This window comes from Odocoileus virginianus, chromosome 5 (assembly GCF_023699985.2).
Source record: "Odocoileus virginianus isolate 20LAN1187 ecotype Illinois chromosome 5, Ovbor_1.2, whole genome shotgun sequence".
NCBI lineage: Eukaryota > Metazoa > Chordata > Mammalia > Artiodactyla > Cervidae > Odocoileus > Odocoileus virginianus.
In genome coordinates, this window is record NC_069678.1 from 51,830,266 (window position 1) to 51,854,933 (window position 24,668).

General features: G+C 39.3%; 1 protein-coding gene across 4 annotated transcripts in view; it reads right to left on the bottom strand.

The window, feature by feature from the left end:
• The window catches only part of LHX8 (LIM homeobox 8), a 30,601-nt gene that overhangs the window by 3,159 nt on the left and 2,774 nt on the right, over positions 1-24,668 (bottom strand). The window contains exons 1-8 of one of the 4 annotated variants that reach the window (XM_070467918.1): positions 22,383-22,649; positions 20,311-20,397; positions 19,787-19,948; positions 15,868-15,989; positions 13,597-13,817; positions 12,977-13,080; positions 8,305-8,400; positions 1,903-2,086 (exon numbers count right to left, since the gene is read on the bottom strand). In XM_070467918.1, the coding sequence (XP_070324019.1) occupies positions 1,903-2,086; positions 8,305-8,400; positions 12,977-13,080; positions 13,597-13,817; positions 15,868-15,989; positions 19,787-19,948; positions 20,311-20,397; positions 22,383-22,463 (1,057 nt within the window). In that variant the 5' untranslated portion in view covers positions 22,464-22,649. Of the gene's footprint in view, positions 1-1,902; positions 2,087-8,304; positions 8,401-12,976; positions 13,081-13,596; positions 13,818-15,867; positions 15,990-19,786; positions 19,949-20,310; positions 20,398-22,137; positions 22,342-22,382; positions 22,650-24,668 lie in introns of those variants that run through there. The other 3 variants (XM_070467915.1, XM_070467916.1, XM_070467917.1) reach the window with 3 other exon arrangements.

Genomic DNA, 24,668 nt, shown 5'->3' on the forward strand with positions numbered 1-24,668 from the left:
TAGAAGATACCATAGGAGGAATATATGACAAAGGCCCATTTGGTCAAAGCTATGGTTTCTCCAGTAGTCATGTATGGATGTGAGAATTGGACCATAAAGAAAGCTAAGCAACAAAGGATTGATGCTTTCGAACTGTGGTGTTAGAGAAGACTCTTGAGAGTCCCTTGGACAGCAAGGAGATCAAACCAGTCAATCCTAAAGTAAATCAGTCCTGAATATTCATTAGAAGGACTGATGCTGAAGCTGAAGCTCCAATTCTTCGGCTACCTGATGCAAAGAACTGACTCACTGGAAAAGACCCTGATGCAGGGAAAGATTGAAGGCAGGAAGAGAAGGGGATGACAGAGGATGAGATGGTTGGATGGTATCACTGACTCAATGGACATGAATTTGAGCAAGCTCTGGAAGTTGGTGATGGACAGGGAAACCTGGTGTGCTGCAGTCCATGAGGTCGCTAAGAGTCAGACACGACTGAGAAAATGAACTGAACTGATGGGAGGAATACCTTCATTTATCTTTGAGCAGGAACAATTCCTTGAACAGGTCATAAAAAAAGCATTACTCATGAAGGAAAAAAACTGATGATTACATTCAAATTAGGAACTTGTGCTCCATAAAACATACCCTTAAGAGAATACATATAATCATGAAAAAACATATCTATATGCAATACACTGTCAAAGTTAGCACAAATCAAGGAAAAACAAAACAGATAAGCCAATAGACCAACAAGCAAAAGACATGAACAGGTACTTCACAAAAAAACAATATACAAACGCCCAAAGAAAAAATACTCAGGCTCATCAGTGATGAGGGAAAAGCAAATGGAAATAATGAGATAGCACTATACAACCACTAAGCTGGCTAAATTAAGAAGTCACACTACATCAAGTGCTGGAGAGGATTGTAGAGCACCTTGAACTCTCATGTTCTGCTGGTCAGAGTGTATACTGGTTCAACCAGTATCAGAAACTCTATGGCAGAATCAACTAAGATTGAACAAATGTGTAGCCAGGACCCTATACCCTACTCTTAGCATATATATACTAAATAAAAAACTGAATTAATGTGCACCAAAAGGCGTGTACAATGAGGCCCACAGCATCATATACATAAAAGCCCAAACTGGAAATAAAATGAGTGCCTACCAACCCTAAGTGGATAATGGTATCCTACAGTGGAATTTTGTATAACAATGAAACAAATCACTGATTCTTGCAACAATACAAAGGAATCTCACAAACAGAGTTGAAAGAAGTGAGACACAGAATACATTCTGCAAGGTTTGATTTATATAAAGCTCAACAACAGGCAAAACCAGAACATGATTTTAGAAGTCAAGGCAATGTTACTTTGGAGGAAGAGGATAATGACTGGGAGGGGTCATAAGAGAAGCTTCTGAGGTGCTAATTATATCCTACTACTTCCTCTGGGTAGTATTTACATAGATACGTTGATTTTATTAATTCATCAAGTTGAATACTTCTGTGTGTACTTTTCTATATAGGTTTTGCTTCAATAAAAAAGTTTCTTTAACAAAATTCAGTAAACCTCAATCTAAAAATCTGAGGGTGAATACTGTCTCTGACCATAGGAAAATAAATTATTCAAATGTTTATCAGGTCAAAACAAAAAGAATGTTTTTTTCTAAGTAAAAATCAAGCACTATCTATGAGTCATTATGAATATCTGTATTTTAGCTGTAAAGTGAGTGTGATGCACGCCCCTTAAAAGGCTGCCACAGAAGAAGGCTGGTTAGTTCTTCCTACTGCATCCCTCTCCCACAGTATTTTTCAGCTACTACTGAGGTAATATTGCAAAGTGTGAATCCTTTTAATAATATAATACGAGGAGGTATGAGTGATGGTGTGAAAGGCAGCTGTTAAATGTTAGGATACCTACCATCCATATAACTATGCAGTGCAGTTAGCATCGTCCCATCTTGGGGCACGTAGGCAGAGTAAGCCATTTCTTCTAACATGGGTGGAGACAGTCTGGAGGGCGGCACTGCTGTGACTGGGGCAGAGGAGGAGTGGTTAGGGCTGACATGCTTCTTGTGGCGAGCTCTACAGTTCTGAAACCATACCTGAGAGAGGAGAAAAGCAACAGGAGCTATGTCACATCGCAGCTGAGTAAAACACCAGTTCAATACAACAAAGGATGCAACTCTACCATAAAAGCACAGCATAAATCTAAAGCAGCTTTCTTTAAAAAAGAGTTCTGTAGACACAAGAAAAATCATTGTGCATGGTTATCAAGTCATTTTCTTTGCCCAAATAATAATTATCTGATGATTTAACTTAAAACTGGTTCTATAATAAGCCAGCATCTTCCAAAATAAAAACAGGGGAGGGGATTAAAAATTTCAGAAAAGTTTCCTTGGTTCTCCTACTGACATTTGGGACAAAAAGAAAAATGGTAAAAACCCTTTCATCAGAAATTTAAAAAAAAAAAAATACACTACTCACTGTATTCTCAGACACCTGCTAGACTTATTTGAAATCCATTTTCAAATGATTAAAATCCCCACTGAGAATTTAAGGCTTTCTACAAACCTCTTGATTCAGTTATTCCAGTCTCTTGGTAACCTGCTGAGTTCAATTTCTCTTAGTAAATACAGAGGCTATTCTTTAAGAAGCAGGTTACAGTCAGGCTTACAGAAGGAAACAACTAGCAATATTTAAGTAGAATAAAATATAAACACATCCACTGGTGAGACAGTTCACCAAATGTAAAGAGCTAACCACCTTGTTGTCCACTCCATCACAGAAATAAAGGAAGCAAGTTCTGGGTTAAGCAGAATTTCACATGCAGGTCAGGGTAAACAAGTCTAGACCACCCAGAATGCTTCCAGTAACTAAGCTACCTGCATGTGAACTTCCTGCTCTTAGATAAAACCTGCCTACAGAGTGTTCCTCTATTAAAATATTACAGCATTTATTTGCTATCATTCCAAACAACACTGTCGTAAGAAGATAGAGAAGTGGAGGGATAAAAACTTTATAAGGAAATTAGGATAAGAACATTTGGGGATCAAGGGAGAAGGTCAGGGGCATAAGTCTCTGCCCAGGACTGGCAGGCAGTTAGTTGACGGCTCAAGGGAATCAGGGCTGAAAAATGTGAAACAGAGGGCTGAACAAAAAAAAGATTTATTAAAAAGTTGGCCTGACTTCAAAAGGCATACCTTGTTATCCTCGGGACTCATAAACAGAGGTATAAACTCAAGGGGTTAAAACCAAAGGAAAAGGAGTCCGAGCAGGTGGCTGAGGGGTAGCATCTAAGGAGTATTTTGGGACCAAGCTTAGGCGTGTATCAAGGACAATGATGTAGCTACAGCCTATCACCCCTGTTCTGGAGCACTAGCTCCAGGTATCTATACAGAGACTTCATCCAAAGTCTCAGTCACAGTTCCCTTTACAGGCTCCTGAACAACAGGTGCCACTGCCGTCACCCAGCCAGCCAGGAAGACACACTCACACACTCTCCAACTTTTAACCGGGGACAGCTGCCGCCTGCCCTTTCCCCTGACGCTGCCCAGAGGACAGGCACCCCAGAGGAATACATTAACCCAAAACACATGGCACTACGATTCCCAGGGTTTCTTCAAGGTATCTTATGTCTCCAATAAATTATATATCAGATGGAAAATATGCAGTTTTTTAAAAAAAATTCAGACTTTGGAAATAAATATGAAGCCAGCCTGATGCTAACAGTAGAATAACTACCTTAATGTAATTCAAATACCTCCTAGAAAAAAATCATCAGGTAATTAAGCAAAGAGAGGTTTGAAAACACAAGTGTCATGTAACTTGCACATTTAAACAAAGCTTAAGATTTCAGGCATCAGAAAACTTCTGACATGAGGACTATCTAGCTTGAGGAACGAAATACAAGTCCTTTTGATTGTCCTTACTGACTTAAAATCTCCTCTTGCTTTGCAAACCTCTTACAGAGTTAAAATTTCTTCTAAGTAACATATTTTTCAAAAATCTGAGTTGTAAATTGTAAAATACATAAGCTGAAAGCAGGCCACATAGACATTCTGTAAAAGAAAAGACTAGTGCCTTAGATCAATCTCTTAGAAAACCCAAAGGGACAAATAAAAGAATTTAATGTATGAAAAAGATGTGATTTTAAATGACTGGGAAATTAGAGCTGGCATAGAATTGATTAGAGAAAGCTAACTAATCATTTAGGGGGAAAAAAAAGAAAAATCTCAACTTTACAACATGTATCCAAAAGTCCATTACAAATAAATAAGGGTTTAGATATAAATAATTGGGACCATGAATGTTTATCAAAACAAAAGCCAATGTTGATATATTTCTCTACGTGAAGCAAGAAAAAGGCCAAAGCTATCAGAAAAAAAATATGAAGAGATTTGAATACAAAACAATGTAAAATTTCTATGTGGAAAAAATAAATGAAAAGGCAATTGATGAACTATGAAAGCTTAACATGATAAACAATAAAAATCAGTAAGATAAAGAGAAAAGAAATAACCCAATATAAAAAATCAGCTAAAAAATACATTTTTAATCACAATATAAGCAAACATATTAAGGTTTACTGATATAAAAGAAAGATAAATACAAATAATATTTTCTTACAGGCAATTGGAAAGGATGTAAAAGAATGATAGTTTATAGGATTTATCCACATTGAGGAAAGATAAATTTCGTATGTAGATTCTGGGAGAATAAATTGATTATGAACTTTCTGCAATGTGAATTTTATACTATCAGTCAAAGGCTCTTATAATCTTTTTATCTTTTGATTCAATCATCTCACTTCTAGAAATTTATCCTATAGATACCACTGAACAAATGCACAAAGTATATACACAATGTTCTTCATTATAGCATTTTTATGATGTAAAAAAGTACTTAATAAACTAAATAAATTATATAGCAATACAAAGGATGTATATTTTAATATGGAACGAGAACTCCAAGCACACTGGGTGAAATAGCAGTGTTTTATCATGTTTCTGTAAGATATACAATTCATAATTCAACTTTGTGAAAGGATATGTGAGCAGTGATTACATCTGGATGTACAGTGTTAAAAACAAAATCACCCATCTTTGTTCTGTGATTTCAGCTCAGTGATGATCTACCCTGTTACAATGTCTCACTATGCAGACTTTCAAGGCTTCCCTGGAGAAGGTTCAGATGGTTAAGAATCTGCCTGCAATGCAGGAGATCCAGGTTTGTTACCTGGATTGGGAAGATCCCCTAGAGAAGGAAATAGCTACCCACTCCAGTATTCTTGCCTGGGGACCTCCACGGACAGAAGAACCTGGCAGGGTACAGTTCACAGGGTCTTAAAGAGCCACACACGACTGAGCGACTATTTTCACTTTCATGCAGACTTTAGCTAGTAAAGGTGAGACCTGAACTTATATCCTGTATAGGACCAGTATTTCCACCTAATAGTTGGGTAACCTAGTTTGCATATAAGAATCAAGGCCTAGTAAATCTCTTTTCTTTAACATTTCTAATGTGTGCTCAATGCTAGGAGCAGCTGGGCAAAGAGGTTCTGACTACTATTTGAGTTCACAGTAATTAATCCTTCAAAAATACTGTGAAGGACTATATATTTGAGTTGTTAGTACTCCTTTGCCATCTTATCAAAATATTTAAATTTAACTCTTACATATTAAAAGCCACCACCCAACAATATCTTCTCCAAGTTCTAGGGCTTGCAATGTAGTTAACTTGTTCATAATACTGGTGACCTAAATACCTGGAAATTATATGAGAGATGTCTGTCTGGGGTTCTTACTTCTTCAAACAATAAAGAAAGCTCTCAGAAAATCCTCCATTTTCCTTTGCTTCCAACTTCAAAATAGTCTAAAACATAATAACCATGAATCTGAGTTAGCTACAGCAATCACTGTCACTGAATGTACAGAGTCTTAGATTACAAGGACCCTCTCAGACCATTGGGTTGGACCTACCTCAACAAAGGAAGTTTCCACTTCCAGGTAAAGGAAACTCACCATCTCAATGGTGTGTGCTAAGTCGCTCAGTCATGCCTGACTCTATGTGACTCCACGGACTGTAGCCTGCCAGGCTCCTCTGTCCATAGCATTCTCCAGGCAAGAATACTGGAGTGGGTTGCCATGCCTCCTTTAGGGGATCTTCCTGACCCAGGGATTGAACCCATGTCTCCAGCATGGGCAGGCAGTTTCTTTATCAGTAGTGCTCAACGGTAGCTGATGCCAATTTTGTAGACTTACATACTGAGAAAATTCTTCACTGTGAGTGAAATCTGTTTTTCTCCTACATTCCCTAGCAGAGACACGATCCTGCCGCCATTCATAACCATTTAAAGACACCTCTGTTTATACTCTTCCTTCCCTTACCATCTCTGGATCTTTTCTCCAGATAAATATCCCTGTTGCTGTTGATAACAGCACATGATTTCCAGACTTTCATGACCTTAATCTTCTTCTAAAGGGAGCACTCTTTTCACATTGGTTCCTTGTTAGCCCCTTTCTAGAATCTGGCACTCTGAGACAAACACAATGCCCTGGACATCTGAAAGTACTGATGTCATGGGACTTGCCTCCTCAGACAGCCTCATTACACTGCACTTAACCAAATCCACTGCAAATCTAGGTCTTCAGAGAAGCTGAGGTATCGTCAGGTCTCTCCCACTGACTTCTTGGAATAAATGATCTTTTAATTATGAAATACTTCAGGCTTACTAGAAATAAACTGAAGAATAAACACCTGTTTACCCACCAGCCAGTTTAAGAAATAAAACATTATAGTGCAGTGTTAGACTTAACTGTTTCCCCCCCACTGAACTTCATCTTGATAGTCAGTCACTTGCATCATTACTCCGTTATACCTTTTTAACCTTAAATATTATCTAAAATTGTTTTCCATTTCCCTAATCGAAGGGAAATATAAGATCCTGACACAGTTGACCACCTCCATCTTGAATCCACCTCAGCCCTTGGGCCTCCATGATGCTTCTACACGAGACTCATTCCTTGGTTCTGGCTGTGATGATCCAGTTCAAACAGCTCGCTCCATAAAGTTCATTCTTTAGCTTTTACTGTCCACAACCTCTCTATAAAGGATCTAATTTCATGAATCTTGTTCATCCTTTGTAAAAGTTGCTCAGTTGTGTCCGACTCTTTGTGATCTCATGGACTGTAGGCTGTCAGGCTCTGTCCATGGAATTCTCCAGGCCAGAATACTGGAGTGGGTAGCCAGTCCCTTCTCCAGGGGATTTTCCCAACCCAGGCATCGAACCCAGGTCTCCCGCACTGCAGGCAGATTCTTTACTTTCTGAGCCACCAGGGAAGTGTATCCATGGAAATGGTGTTTCATCCTTTAAAATACCAGTTTACATGCTCAACTGCCGCCATCATTGCCTGATAATCAGAGCTGGACCCAACTGCTGAACCCACATTTTAAAAAACCTTTAATATTCCTGTCAGTAGCACCATTTCCACAGATACTTTGACTTCAAATATAAGTCATCTTTGATGTCTCTCTGCTTCACCATTACAGTGGCCAGGTCTTTTTCCTTGTCTATCTTGCATCCAGTGCCTGCCATTAGTGTTCAGTCGATAAAATGCTTCAGAATGAATTTGAGACCACCACCTAAGTCTCTTTTTGAAAAATCATTATTTTGCTGGGCATCACACCTAATCTGTCAATCTCCATGTAGCCTCTCCCAACTCTAAGTCTTCCTATGTACTGTTACCAGTCCTTTCTTCCTAAGAATACATATCATGGTTTTCTCCTGCTCAGAAGCAAACTTGATATTCACAGGCCTCTCTAAGTTCAGCTCAAAAAATTCTATTTCCCACAATTTGCAAACATAAATTTTATCTTCCAACAAATTTGCTCTAACTTATCCTTCCCTACTTTTGTTTACATCATTCCTTCTACCTGGATCTTTAATAAAGGTCATCAACATTGCCCACCCCCTGCACACATCCACATCCACAATCATAGAAAAGTAGAAACAATTCTGGCTTCAGAAGATCTAGCTTCAAACCATAGTTGCTTTTTAGCCTTAGGATCTTAGGCTTGCTCTGAGCAATGAATGAAGTAACTTCTGCAAAGAGCTGTCTAACAAATGGTAGCCTAGATCAAGCAGGCTAATTAATTATCAGGCTTTTAAAAAAAACTGATTTAGAATGTGAAGAGATCTAAAATGAGAAGCTAATGCTTTGACATTTTACACACACACACACACACACACACACACACAGAATGTACACTTATAAAAACCTAGAAGTTTTAGTATCTCTTGATTAACCTTTAAAATAGTCACCTGTATCACACGTCTGCTCAAGCCTGTCCTTTCTGCCAGTTTCTGGAGAGTCTGGGCATCTGGGTTGTTGTCCTGAGCAAACTGTGCTTGCATAACCTGTTTTTTTAAAAAATGTAGGTATTAAATAGTAAATAACTAAAAATAAGAAGCTCAATCTTCTGAAGTTTGATGACAGGAGAGATAAGGCATGCACAAGAAAATGGAGTACTTGTATTTTACTACTTGAAAATCAATACAGAGAAGTGTATATCAATGAAAAGAATGCATATTAGGTAAAATGATGCACAAGTTGCTATGCTGAAATCTTTAAAAAGATCAATTTCAACATAAAAACTTGTCTCTCAATTATGCTGTTAAAAATAAGCTCACCTTTTCTTCCATTCTTACAACCCACAAAAAATGCATAATAGTATAAGTCCATTTACTATTTTTCCCATTTTGTTAAAAATTACTAGCATTAAACAATTTTTAAAAATATAAAAATCATATCTTTGACCTCTACTCAACTAAACAGGTTCAAGGCTCCTACATCAATTTGTCTTAGTATGAAAATAGTAGACAGTGCAACAGATTGCACTCCACTTAATTGCAATGACTCCATCATTCATTATTTCGACACTTGTTCTATGCAAAGGAACATCTGGGACCTTAAAAGAGAGACACTCATCAGTCTATTGCATAAGAATTTCCTGAGATCTAAACATTCATAGATTGAAAAGCTCCCAGGTGATTCTGATGTGAACCTTTGGATTGGAACCTGGCCTCAGCTGCCTGGGAGAAAAATATATGCATGCCAATAATTAACAACAATACAAGCTAAAGTGAGAAGCACGGAGTGGAGGAGGAGGAGAAAGAGGAGCTCCAGAATAAAAGCACAAGCAAAGGGCTTTGGATTCCTTCAGAAAAGGAAGGAATGGGAATCAAGCAAGATATCTGAATTTTATTACTTAAAAGTCAATAGAGGGAAGTATAAAATATAAAGAAAATATTATAAGAATGAAAGAGTGGAGCCTAGCATCCAAATGATTGTGCATGTCCTGGGCATGGGATGGGGGAAATCTACCTAACCTAAAGTCCTGCTGACCCTGACACCATTTCCAACAGTCAAGATTAACTGCATCCTCTGCTATGTGCCTCAAATAATACCATCTTCTGCCACTGTACTTGTCACCAGGTAGCTAGCTAATTTGCTAGCAAGTCGAACTCTTCATAGGAGAAAGTGAGTTTCTGGAGGGCAAAGGGAATGTCTTATCCATTATATCTGGAGATAATGCCCAGATTAACTAAATGAACCTCCACAATGTGCAGAAAATCTGAAGATAGTGTGGAGAAAAAGACCAATGTTGTCCCGGGAAACCTTATGAGGTTTAAAAATTATGTATTTTTTTCAGTTAAGTGCTCACTGATAGGGGCTCTTCCAGAATAAGGCATTCCTGGATTCCAGGCCAATATACTTGTCCACATAGTTGCTGTAAACTAGCACTTGTACTTTTGCTTTTAAAAATGAGCAGAAACAGCCTAAAAGTTTATTATCATGCCCAGTTCGCTTCATTCTTCCTCTCTTACTCCAAATGTGTTACTTTAATATCTTCATATGCAAACAGTTGTGCTTATATGTAGCTGAGCATGTAACATCCCAAAGAGAAAAAAAGAATGAACAAATTAATGTCTTTGTTTTTTTAATTTTTCAAGGAGAAAAGCTGAACAGATATTCATTTGTAATGCCATAATGGATAATTTATAAAACAAAAAACATATGCTCTTCACAAATGCATTTCAAATTCACAAGTTTAATAATGGAACCAAATTACATTTACTAAAGCAATTTCTCATTAAGGAATAATGGACAACTTAAATCAACACTGATGGTTTAAAACTGGAACATGCTAACGGAAAAGTAAGATGTATTCATCAGTGTTTAGTCTCACAAAAGAATCCTTTTAATTCTGACTTGGTTTCATTGCTCTCCAGTCACTAATGATGCCAAAAATCTACCCTATTCCTCTTCTGAGCTATTTAAAATGGTCAAGGATCTAGTCTCTGTAGACACATCATTTTAAAGCCAGCAAGTCTACCAAAAATGTCGAGTCTGCATAGTAGCAGCTGACCAACTTAATCTGAAAGTAGATTAAAGTAGGTGCTAACCCTGGCCTGTTTAACATGAACAAGCATTGAGCAAGTACTTCCAACTACAATAAGCAAACCATAACATTGGCAGGAACTTTTACAATACGATTTATACAAATGAGACAATATTTGAAATAGTTTTGCCAACACAGAATAGTCTATTTTGTAAGTGTTAAACTATTTTTTTCTTCTCGTAATTTTCTAAAGAATTTGGGAAGCTTGTTCCTCATACTTTAACTCTTCTAAGTCCAAACAAGGTAGGTACTGTATGAATAGTCTTGACTTACTGATCACTTATATTTTATTGTTTTGCTAAATTCAAGCACTACTTAAATAATTAGCTTTCTGAAAAGTAGGACAACAATGAGGTACATGGCCTGATTTTTAAAGCTTCTAGTAAAGTATAATGATTTAACTTATTCTAGATACCTAAGCAACAAGGAACACTTGAGGACAAGATTATGCCTCATTGTTTCAGTCATTCCTGGCATAGACAGATGCTAATAAACACTGAATAAATGAGAACATGCTTAGAAAGAATATAATTTCTGCTTTCATTTTTTAAAACCTATGATTCTGGTATAAATTTTTAAAAACTGATGATTCAGATCACATTTTCATATAATAATGCATGGCTTAAGTAGTTTTATGCACATTTGCAATTTAAAACTATAAAGCCATCTTCAAGATTCAGAATCTCACTCTTGTTTTAGATGCCACAGCCATTAAATGGAGTCTTGGTAAGGCACAGTTCTACTCATGGTCTCCTGGGAGGCCAATGAAAATTAAAAGACCAGAAGTTTGGGAAGTAGGGTCCAAATCTCTTTGCCAATCCCTTGGTTGTCTGCCTTGGGGGAGTCCCTGCAGTTTTTGGATGAATTGTAAGAGATGAAAGAAGAAATTACAGGAAGTTATCTGGCATAGGACTTGGTAAACAAAGACCTCCACAAATATTATTCCCTTTCTATTTAATTAGTATCTATACTTCCCAGATGAGATTGTACATATCTACCTAAAAGTTGCTTCAAATTTTCAGTTACCCTTTTACTAATAAATTTTTATATCGAATTAAAGTTATCAGTCTTATGACTATTAAAATTACAGCCAGTCTTTCACAGAAACAGCCCACTTTATACACAGAACATATTTATATTAGAGATTATATTTTAAGTCAGACACCTTTTAGCTACTGGGTATTTTGCTACCAGGTCTCCCACAGGTATACGTATCCCCTAACCTGGGGCTTTACGTGATTTTCATGATAACCAAATGAGGCACCCAGAAAAACAAACTTCCAACAGATATTTCTTTCAGCTGCCTTACCTTCCATTTTCTACTTACTATGTCGTCGATGCCTGAAGTAAGGAATCAAAAATTATTTTCTGGAATTTATTTTAAGAATGGATCTAGACTTTAAATCTAGATTGCTTTCTCAGGGACATTAAGGTCCTTTGGGATATTTATGTCATATCAAAGCTTCTTTTTTAATCATTGTCAAAACAAATATTCTTTTACTGCATTCATCTTAAATACTGACAAGTATTAGAATACTATCAGTGATTTTTCAAAAAATTACCTTCACTCATTTATTAACATTGTATAAATATCTTCTAAAGTCTGAGCTAAGAAGATACTATGTGTAAAGCACCTATCCAAACATACATGGTAGGTGCTCAATAAATGTTACCTCACCTTAACAAAAAACAAACACTTCAGTCACACTAATCTTTTAGAAAATGATTTATCTGAAAAAAAAAATGTCAGAAATAATCACTGTGTGTACAGACTTAAATAAAAAGCAAAGAGTAATTATTTCATTATTTTCCTGACTATAAAAACAGAAGTTATGACAATTATATTTAGGGCAACTAAGTTGAAAATAATCCCTCCATTTTCAGGGAACATAATCAAACTTTAGCATCAAATTATAGAATTACTCCCTCTACCCCCTTTAAAAACAAGGAAAGGTCTACTTGATTGCAGTCAATCAGTAGATTTCTATTTATGGTAAGGCATGTTCAATTCCTTCCTACTCAGAAAATGTACAATCTTGTCTATTAAAAGACTCCATGCAGTTTGTTAAAAAGATGAACACATCAGGGTCCCACAGACCCACATACTGAATATTTCTTTCTGTTAAGTGTCCCAAAATGTTCTGTCTTCTACTAAAATTACATGTAGTAACATAAATACCTGGGTTAAAGTAATTTTTTCAGGAAGTTAGGACAGAGCAACATTTTGTTTGCACCTTGACGTTAATGTTAACAGACATCAGGGAGACAAACTTGCAGGACAAGTTCACATCATACCACGACTCTTGGAATATTGATAAACAATATTTAGGGCAATGTTTTTATACACTCAACAAGTCAGTTTGCACAAAAAGCACAGACTAACCTTTTTGAAAAAATAAAAATGTTTTAAGACAGCATAGACATTGCTTTTTGTTTGGCTTTTGTTCGTTTCGGTATTTTTTGCTTATAAGGGTTTTTCTTTTTTTTGGTGGAAAGGGGCTTCAAAAACTCAAATGCATCGTCATGTCTACCTGGAGCTGGTCTGCTGTAAAGCTGGTCCGAGCTCTTTTTGCTGGTTTTGGATGATTAACATCTTGCTCTGTAAGGAGGGCGCCTTCAACACTAATCCCATTACCTGCATTTTAAAAAACACAGCAAATGTGTTGGTAACTCAAATGGGAGCAGTCATACAATAATAGGTTTCTTGCATCTCTTGGCTTGGTATGAAACTGTATACATCTTCTAGTTTGCCAAATCCCTTAAGATTTAGAACACACTAGAAACATAATGTAGAAACAACATTTCATTTGCAGGCTTATATATTTAGTCAAAAGTGCACCAAGTTGGAAGTGCACATCTAAGGCTCACCCTTAAAAAGGCAAACACAAGGAAACAACTGGTTACAAAAAGCAAAACAGAACCCTAAACTCAAGGCTGCTTCCTGAGAATATGGCACAAGGCAAATACATATGCCATGGCTTTTCTTATAAATAAACAGATGGAGACCATCACTAACAGTAGAGGGCTTAATGAGTTTCACCACAATTACTCTGCACAAAATAATGCTTTAAGACGACCTTAGGAAAAAATCATTTTTATCCCTGTGTTCACTGTCCCAAAAGATTCAAAAGTATTTTAAGTATATATTTACCATTTTCCACTTCTCTTTTTAAATTATCCAGCATGCAGTCATAATGCACTCTGCAGAGGACTTTCTCTTCCACTAAAGCAAACTCCTCTCCCGTAGAAAGTTGTCTTTTGCAAGAAAAGCAGGCAAAGCACGCCAAATGATAGACATTCCCCTTGGCCCTCCGGACCCAGTCAGTAGAATGGATATGCCTCCCACAGCGAGAGCAGCGAGTTCCATACCTTCTACATAAATGGGGGGGTGGGGGGGGAAGGATGTGCGGAGGGTGAAGAGTTAATGCTTGGTGAGATATTCATCAGTCTAGGATTAAACTAACACATTATATTACTCATTGGATTAACCCAAGTATTTAAATCTTTTGAAAATGAAGCAGGAATCAATTATTTTTTAAAAGTCAATATGGTAAGCAGCAGCAAGACTTGAGAAGGGATCATAATTCAAACCTGTTTATAAAACAAAAACTTTTCATTGTTATTCTAAAGGAGGATAACATTTTTTCTTTTAAAATAAATGAAATATGAGTTTCAATATCCTTCTTGTAACAAATATCAGGACATTTATAAATTATCTAGAGACTCAACATAACACACACACACTCCAGACTGAAAACACTAAAAGTACAAAGCCACACCATTGAAGATACAAATAATGATGTCTTAAAGCCAAGTTGAGACAATTAGAAAATGCTTTAAAATTTTTTAAAAAGTTAAAACATTTAAAATAGATATTATCAAAGAATGAATAGAACAGAAATTGTTCACTCTGGTACGTGAGGAAGGAAAACTCAGAACTGCTCCCTTTGGTAAACAAGCTCTTGCATTACCATCCACAAGAGGAGGAGAAATATTACCTAAAACTTTTAGACACATTTCTGGACATTAAATGCATGTTAATCTTAACAAAATGCCACGTGTAAAGATTTCCTTTTCCTTTCAGTCCTTGTGACACTCTGTCATATCTCCCACCACAACTGCAGTCATAGCCTGGCATATCCACATTAAACTAGAAAAGTATATGTGTCTATTCATTAACATATCTCAAGAGGTATTGCTAGTTTTTAAGTTAATCTGAATCATAAAAATCAATTTTTGAATATAGTAAAATAAAGGTATTAAAAAAATCCTGAAGAACTAGACTTGTAAAAAGTCTCTGAAAACAAACATTTCAAGCAGCTTTAAACTAAAAAAAAAATTAAGATTAGCATACCCTATGTGAAAGAGGAGGCAAATTGCTACGTTTTTTGAGGAAACAGAAAGTAAACCTGATGAGAAATATATGATTTGGGTAATTATAAAATCCTATGATTTTATAAAATAAAGGACTCTGGGTTTCGTGAAGTGCTTTAACTTGCCTAGCAATTTTATTCAAATCAATCACTAAACTCTTAAATCAGTTTTTGAAATTAAGTATAAACAACATAATTAGTATTACAAACTTCATTATGTAGTATTAACTTTCCAATTTCACAATGAACATTCTTCTTCCTTTGGAAATACAAATAAAGGAAAAAGGTGATAATTTTTAAAAGTCCTGCTTAAGGATGACTTCAAGGATGACTTGAGATAGCTATCCATTAAGAATTGAATTCTATCCTTGAGGAAATTTTCCATTTAAATGATTATAAAGAGACCAGGCAGAGAAAATGTTATGTTTAATACCCTAGGCAAATATAATTACACAAAATAAATATCAAAGAACAGACAAAAGAAACAGAATTTTTAGGCAGCTTATGTAATTAGACTTGGTGTAGTTCTAATACTGGAATGGTCAATTCTTTGAATAATATGGTTTATCACAGTTTTCAAACTGCTGGCATTTTATAGGTATATTACAGGGGGTCATCCTATAATAAACTGGTAAAAGCTCAACAACACTTTGATTTTTTTCCCCTATAATTACTTCATTTTGTCTTACTACTCTGCCTGAACAAAGAGCACTGCTATAAGTCACCTTATATTTCACACTTTACCTCCCTGCACAGCAAAGAAGCTTCCCTGTTCATAATACCTAAAACTTTCATTTGCTAAGGTAGAAAAAATTATTCAAAGTTAATTTTTATATACTAGTCCCTAAAACATATAAATATGCTAATTTTGTTTTAATCCGATTTACCTCAAAAATATGAAGCATTCTCATTTCAAAATCTGTTGTACAAGAAAAAGTGGGCTTCAGTAAGTAAAACTGGACTAGTAACCCTATTTATAAAATTCTCTTTGTGTAAATGATGTCTGGGTGTATCCACTTACTTAAAAAACAAAAGAAGTTTCAGTGTACCTGAAATAATCAAGTTTGCAGAAAATGTCTTTGTCTTTAATGTAACAGCTGGTGTGCCTTCCTAAGGAGGTCCTGCAGACGCTGCAGGAGAGACACCGGACATGCCAGCACAGGTCGTTCACCTGTGAAGAAAGAGGGGCCAAGTGAGCAGCCATTCTAATACCACGCTTAAGAGTGTCCTTCATTAGTTTTCTGTATCAGGCAATTTTAAAAGCTAGCCCCTTAATATTTTAAGACACGCTCTGAATGTTTCCATCTAAGAGGTATCATTTACATAAATATGCATCTAGATATACTGTCTTTTAGATTTCAGCCAGAAAATTCACAACAGCATATTTTATACTTCCTGTTTTTTTTAATATAATTTTGAAAAATTCAATTTTTTTTTTTTTTAAATCAAATGTCCATTCTGCTTTTTTTTTTAAATCAACATCTATGAACATAGGGAAAATTTTGGTCACTTTAAGTCCTACATATTGGTTTTATAATTTTTCCTTGACCAAATTCTTCCCATCATAACACACTGCAACTAAAGAATTCAAGCCACATACCTTCTCAATCTACTTTTTAGCCAAATAATTATAAACTGTTCACTAGTTACAGTGAAAAAGAAAATGGACAAAAAGCTTTGTAAGATAAATACTTACCCTTGTAAAGAAGCAAGACAATTCATTTCTCTTACAAAACAGACACTGTTAAGGTAGATTTAGATGTTTTTATGGCAGAAGCCCTGGCTCCCACCTAACATTAAATAACCAAAACATAAAGCACTGGTAACCCTACTTTAATGATCTGGTCATTAAAGGAAAAAGTAAATCTATTATAAGTGGTTCTAAAAAGGCACACAAGTATTGTTTGTCATTTATACTTAGTAAGATATTTTATTTTATAAAATGCTTTAATAAATCATAGCACTTTACATTGTAAATAAGGGCATGAAATACTGTCGGATCAGTGGACAAATCACATAAACTCTCACCTTAAACTGTTGCCATCATACTATAAGCTGCATACCTTTAGCCTTCAGGAATGAAGATGTGCACTGAACTGAATTTGCCTATAATGCAAGCTCCTAAAGTTTGCCCTTGTTAAATGGGCACAAGAACTTGGTTTAGCTTAATTAAATTTCATTTAAAAGAACAGTAATAATGCAAAAACAGCAGTTACATTGTACAAATGGATCTAATACCTAATATAGGAATTAGGAAATTGGAAAAAATGGGAAAATTTGAAATACAGCTTTTGCTACACTATTTCATAATAAAGACAATCTTGTCCAATGATTCTATCATGTTAGCACTACTGTTCAACATGCTTCACTGTGACATGAAATATAAAAGGTACTGTGAAGCTGAAGAAGAAAGTTTCACTGGCTTCTAATTAGTTATGTGCCTCTTTCCAAAGCACTGATGATGTTAGTGAAATTTTAAGTTTTGGTTTTTCTATAAAAGAACATGCTCACCATACAAGAAAATAGGGAAAATAGCAATGGAAAACAGATGGAAAAAAATCTGAGGAAACCAAAATTTTAAAAATTAACAATGGTGATCACTGTCCTGGATATAGAGATGCATTTTCTATTTTTTTTCCCTTCAAATGGGTCCAATTAAATTAAAGTTGAAAAGTACAGGCTTCCATTAGTACTCCACTGTTTAAGGCCTTCTGCATTTTGATCTTATCCAGGCTCTTTTTTTTTTTTTTTTAAAGCCACGATAGATGCAGTCTTCAGGGCAGAGTCATGGTCATTCTCTAGTTCCCTAAAGCCAGATGTAATTCCTGGTCTGCCACCTTTCCTCAAAGTTTACTAAAAAAAAACAAAACAAAACAAAAAACCTCCCTCATCTTCTTTTTCTTTTCCAGAGAGGAAAATAAGGTGAACAGAAAAAAATTCTGGAGACTATAAACCTTTCCTGATAGCTAGCATTCATCCAATCTCTATATGTTTACATATATAGGATTAATACAGAAAAAAAATCACTCAAACGACAGGGCACTGAAGTATCACATGGAGCAATAGACGCATTTAACTCCTCTCACATTTTTGTTCTAACTCCATTTTACTTGCCTCATGACAGTGTTTTTCTATATTAAACAGTTACATCCTCAAATGTTCTATTTAACAACTATTTTTTTCACCAGTGACTTGAACTGAATTCAAACTTATCTGGAAGAATATGTACTCAAAAAGGTGGTGGTGGTGAGGGAGTTGAGAACTCAAAAGAGTTTTTATATAACCATAAAGCGTCAAACTTTTGTTAGTTTCCTATATGATAGGAAGACAGTTTTCTTGCACATCTACTAATATGTACTTATGCATACTTTCTTGTACATATTCTAAAGGGTAAACTAAGACTATGTAGAAGACTTCATTGAGAGGACTCTGGTCCTATTACAAAGGAAAGCTTTTAAAAAAACTCATTTAGATAATTTGTTTTATACAAATATATATCTGATATATAAACATATGTTAACATATAAAAGATGAACGCTAGAAACAATTATCTATTTCAGAGGATATGTTAAGAGTCACTTTAAGCTTTTTTTCTTTTCCTCTCTAATATGAAGTGGATCCATTACACATCCATTCAGAAATATCCTGAAAGATACAGCTAATTCCTGAGAGGGCTCAAGAAAGGAAGCAGCTAGTTTTGATTCAAAAGATGGTTTTGAAATGTTCAAAGAGGTTCAGGTCTAGAAACACTGAAATGGGAAACTTAAGAATGCAGATTTAAAGAGAAAGCCATGCTAACTTGCCAGGCTTAAGAATCAACCACTAATTAAGTAACTTAGTTACTTTTTAAACAGTTTTCACCAAAATGCCTTTTGGTACTTTATCTTAGTTATATCTACAGGGTATCATTCCAACTTCCCAGATGAAGCAGCTTTGTATGCTGAGGCAGAAATTTAAAGAAATTCACAAACTTGCTTTTTGAATTCATATTCTATATAATGAATTCTTTTGAGAAACTAGGTGGGGGGTGGTGGTGGGGAGAATAGAAAGTGAACTGGTTGCTACTAATTTAGTGTAGGAGAGATCATTATTTTAAATAGTGGTTTTAAAAAACTATTGAAGTTGAAATTCCATGATATTAGGATTAAAACACAGGGGACTATGATCCTTCATGCAATGACATGGATAACTGGCCTGCCAGAATTTGTACTTCAAAACTCCCCCACAATATCTTGAGAGAAGTAAAACAAATTAAGACAGACAGTCAACTCTCAAACCACCACTTGAAGCACTTCATCCTAGGCATTTTTCTTTTTGTTTTGTCTAACTTCACATCAATTTCCACTGCCCTCCTAAGCACTGGAGACGACGTTAAAAAAAAAAAAAAAAATCACTGGGTGGCCTTGAAATATTAAACCTTAGTAAGAGGAGGAAGATATTGAAAATGGTTTTTATTTAAATGGTAGTACGAATTTTATTTTGGAAAAGCCTCAGGTTGGTGTAAATAAACATAAGACAATAAAAAAGTATCTGTCTAGAAAGGAGACACTAAAAAGGGAAAATCGGTCAACATACACAAACGTGGAACCCTCAGAAGCAGGCAAACGCCTGGGTGTTACTGCGGGTTAGAACCCGAGGCTCGGTAAAAACAATTAGGTAGGACCCTGTTTCCAGAATGGGTAAGGATTTCCCCACTTCCGTTCCTCTACAAGTAGGTGGCTGACTCCAGTACATTCACCCGGCTATCGGCACCCCGAGACCACACACACAAGCAGTTTTGCATCAACAGGGGGTATTCTGAGATTTCTTCTCACCTTATGAGTTGCTCTTGACTGGGCGGTTGTGCTAAGAAAGTCTACAACCTCGATCGAGAACTTGAGTGGAAAAGAAGGGGAAAATAAACTTCTCTCCTTCCCCAGAGCTCCCCGGGGAACCGCGCTCGCCCAGGGCCTCGCGGCTCCGCCCTACCTTGAGAAGGTACTTGTCCACGATCTCCAGGCCGCAGCTGCTGCACACACACTTGCCAGGAGGGCAGACGGAGCCCGAGGCCATGGACCGGGGCGAGGACGGCGGGGACAGCGGGGCCGAGGAGGAGCAGGAGTCCTCGTCCCCCACTCCCTCGGGGCTCACCTGCAGGAAGCCACGAGGCGCGGTCTCAGGCGGTTCCAGACCCCTCCTCCTCTCCCCATCCCACAGGCCCGCGGGGGCTCCCTCACCGCCTCCCCTCCCTTCCCCCAAGCCACCCCCAGCTCCTGAGGTCCCGCTCCTCACCCTCCCCGGGGTCCAAGCTCCCACGGCGCAGTCGCCGGGGCTGCAGACCCCGGACCTCAAAGTCCTGGGGAGCCTGGCGGCTCTGCCCAGCCCGCCCCAGATCCCTTCCCCTCCACCGGCTCCTCGAGGGGCCAGGTGAGCCCGGGAAGGAACTCGGGGACAGCAGCCCTCCGTTCTGGGCCGCCGCTCCACGGCCAGTACCGCGGGCCCTACCCACTCACCAGCCCCTCTTCCCCGGCGCCTTTCCGAGTCCTCCCAGCCGCTAGGGCTGCAGGCCGCCCGCACTCCTCCGACATGAGACCCTGGCACTGAGGAGGTGAGAGCCGGGAAGTGGGGAGAACAGAGACGAGAAGTTCAGAGTCGGCACGTGCAGCCCGGAGCTTCAGCTTCTCGGTACGCGGGACGAACTTAATGAAGGCCCCGGCGCGCCCGGCCGCGCAGGCAGCCGTCAGGGCGCCTGGGCCCGCGCGCTGCGGGCGAGCGGACGGCGGCGCAGCCCTAGCGCGCAGCGAGGCGGCCACGGGAGCTCCCGGGGGCTCGCCCGGCGCGCCGCCGCGCTCTCCGGGCTACGGGTCCCCAGCGCTCACCGGAGCACGCCGGTTCCCCGCCCCCCTGCCAGGGGTAACGAGTTAATAACAATCATCCCCGCACAAAGCATTTTCTCTCTAGACGTCAATCACTGCGGAGCGGGGATCACTGGGCTAAAGGGGGTGCATGGGGGGGTGGGGTGGAGTAGGAGAGAAGAAAAGAGGATTTGAGGAGGGGGTGGGGGTAGAAACTTGATTTCTTTAATAGCCTCAATTAAAAGAGAGAGACATATATATTTTTAAATGGGAGCTTTTTGAGTTGGATAGCCCGAAAGGTGAAGAGGTTTAATAGGATACTTGAAAGCTAATTACAGCGGGATTTAAGAAGCCTGGTGTTTGTTCCGATGACAATTTGAATGAAAATGCTTCAGATTAAACCGAGCCAGCAGCTCTTTCGTAAACTTACAGCAATTAGAGCAGCGAGTGATTTATACTCGTTTCTTTAAGGTGTAAATTGCCACTTATTGCTCGGTAAGTCAACATTTGAGTTACCAAAGGATTATTTTTAACCAGCGCAAAAAGCGGGTCGAATAATGGAAAATATCCAGCTGAATTTAATTTGTGTCATTAAAAAAACAACTCACACAACCTCGGTCAAAATGTTTTAAAGCAACAACGCGCATTACTCAAATGTTTCCAAGCCTTTGCAGGAGTTTTGTTCTTAAACGAAAACGCAGCCGCTCTGGGCTTTTTCTGCCTTCGTTTACGGAAACACTAGCTTGGGGGGCGGGGGGGTGGTGGTGTCACGGAACTCGAGCGGCCCACACTTCTGTAGTTCTCTCCTCGCCTCCCTCTTCCCTCTGACAGCATCCAGCGAGATGCTGTCCGAACCCCTGAGTCCCCCCAACCCCACCCCCGGGCTGAATGCCGGGACCCAGCGCCGCAGCACGGAGGCCGCACCCTCGCAGACACAGAGCTTAGGCAGGAGCCCCCGGAGTTCCCGTGCGTTCCCCGCAAGCATTCGGGCGAAGACAAAGTCAATGGCGCCCGGTGCGGGGCCGCGGAGGCGCTCAAACAGGCTGCAGATGATTTTCAAACCTAAAACGCGACATACCCCGCGTTTGTGAGTCAACGCTCCTGCCTCCAGAGCGAGGTGAGAGTTTGTCAGTTCCCCGCTATCTACTCTAGTAACGGTGCGGCTCGAGAGCCCTAGGGTTTGTTTCTTTAGATTTTTTTTTTTTTTTTTTTTTAAGTAAAATGGCCCTCAAGCCCTCCCTGCGATCCCAAAGGTCTTCGTGGAGCTCCGTCTGCTTTTGTTTCGCTGTGCAACCGAGGCAGCGAGGATCGCCCTGCGGCCGGAGGAGCTCCTTGGGGCGGGCAAGCGTCCGCCGGCTGCCGGACGGAGAAGCCTCGCCTCGGCTCCGTCCCTCCCCTACGTACCCCCGCCCCCAGCCGCCCGAACCACGCGACTCACTCTCCCGACCTCCCGATCGCCGCTGCAAACACAAAAGCACGACTCACATCGCCTTAGGCTTGAGGCTTCGTCTCCCAAATTACGGTCTCCATGCCTCAGGTTAAGTGAGCTTGTGGGGAGGGGAGGCAATGATTACTGCCTAAAGCCACTACGTAATAATTAAAAAAAAAATTGCCGGGTTTGAAGATGAGACTGTTACAGGTAATTTCTGAACCTCGTTTAGGAGCCCAAACAGCTCGCGTTTCACGGAAACTGCGATTCAGCTGGTCTGGCCGGGCGTCGGGTCGCTCACCTTCTCAAGGGGAACTGCCAGCTCCGGCACGTCCTTTTCTTCTAGTTTACACACAAACATCTGATCGCTTTTCCAATACATGGCACTGCTAGGGCTGCTTATCACATACCAACTCCAGAGGGTCAGAGGCAGTCGGTGTCTGTCGATCTGGCCCCCCCTCCCCCGCCCCAGTGCATTAATGAAAGCTGACACGCCAACAAGGGTAGGAAGGCTACAAGTCTTCGTCCAAAGAGGCCGCTGTGACCGTAGCCACTCCGACGGACTGTTCCTAAGACTCTTTCCCCAACTTCATTGAGCTCTGCCCCTCTAGGAAAAGGGGGGAAAAAAGTTTTGCTTTCCAGAGGGTGGAACCTTACATGGAGGGAGGGAAGAGGGTGTGGGGTGAAAGTCTTTTCCAGGAGGAATAGCCTCACCTCCTTCAGAAACACCCTCCTTCCCTACAAGTTAAGATCGTTATCTGGACGAGCCAACTTACTCCAGATTTAGTATTAAAGAAGAAAAAAAAAATGGGAATGGCCTGTTAACTTTTGACTTTCAAAAAAATCTGCTCTCTGCATCTGCCGTGGCTTTTTAATTCTCACTCCCTAACCAAAACCTAAACAAAGATTCAGGTTACATCTCTTTCTGCAGCAAGCTGAAGGGGAAGCGGAGGTCTGGGTGACTCGAATGTTTTAGTCATTCTCCTGAAACGAGCCGCTCTCCTGTCTAGCCCTGGACCGCGACGGCTCCCTGGCAGCCTGGAGGCTGAGTTATCTAGGGGTTCGCACTCCCTTTGCGAAAAGTTTTCTCATTAAGATAAAGAAGAAACATCTGAGTAGCACAAAAGCTTTACTACTAGATTTGAAATCAAGGCTACAGGAAAGACAAAAAAAAGTATGTTTCTATTAGTATTGCTCTTTCATCTCATCCTAGGCAACACTGAAGCCCTGGAAGCCGCCAGCTTCTGCCTCAAATTTTGCCTACGGATTTAGGGGGGTGGTCCTCAGAATACTGGTAATTTTGATTAGAATTGGAGGGTGTGTTTGTTTAAATAACTTCTTTATGGTATAAATTTTACTTCGTTATGTAGTGTATAAAGAGGAATTTGATAAGACTAACAATTTTTATTTCTAATTTCCCCTTTTTAAGAAACGAAATAAAGCAAGCCTCTGAAACAGTAATTAATATGAGTATCTAAGTGTCTCTGTTTCTTAAAGGCCTTTAACAAAATCATATAACGTTGCTTCAATAAGATATATATTTATAATATTATCTCCTTGCCTTATTATCTAGAAGAGGAAGATAGAGGCGTTCCCACCCAGACTCGTCAGCAGCAAGCTAGAGGGAGGACAATGGGCAGAGATAGATAGACTTGCCGGTGATAAAATGAGCCCATGTAACAGCCTGGGACCGAGCATCGACTGCAAATTTAGCTTTTCCTCTATTACATTTTTCTCCCATAAACAGGAGGGTCTCTAGAGTATTTTCCTAACGCCAGCCATTGTTTTCTTTACGTGAAGCTGCGCCCACGTTAATATTAGCTATCCCCCTGCCGGTCCTCTCTGGGAGCTCTAGTTTAAATTTACGGAGGTGCGGGGGAAGGGGACAGAATTGAAGGCTTGGAGTGGACCAACTTCTCTAAAAGCTAACTTGTGCTTGGAGAACAGAAAAACTTGTGTTTTTCATCAAGTGCCAAAATTAGTGTTTTTGGAAAAAATCCACATAATGCATTTTCCATGAAATAGCATCAATCTCGAGATAGTTCTTCTAAATGGAGAGTCGTGCAGAATGTTGACTATCAGGCCGTGTATAGAGCAGAACTGAAAGTGGAATTAAAAATAAAGACCCAATTCGGCGATTTAGTTACAGTCTCTATTTGTTAAGGGTCTGCAAAATGAATCTGGGGTACTGTTTGGTTACCATCCGGGAGAATAAATCGCGCGGATCATTTGGAGATTCGGGGAGCGCTGGAGCTGTCTTGGGAAGTTAGGGCGGGGGCGCGGGCATTCATGCGGTCTTTCCACCCACCCTCGCCTAATCAGGCGGCTCTCAATCGGGTTTTCAAAATACTAATCTTGATCTAAGAGCTCCTATCTCTGCGTAAGTGGAGGAAATTATTCGTTTTCAGAGCTTCTAGGTTTGGACAAGAAGAAAGATCGTCAGACATAAGAAGACCTAAAAGACTGGTCTGGCGTCCGCTTTACCCCTGGAGCCCGGCAGGACACCGACCTTTCCCACGGGGTAATTGCTCGCACCCAGCCTTGCTCAGTAGGCCTCCGGGTGGTGAATTTATTTCTGTGTCCCTGG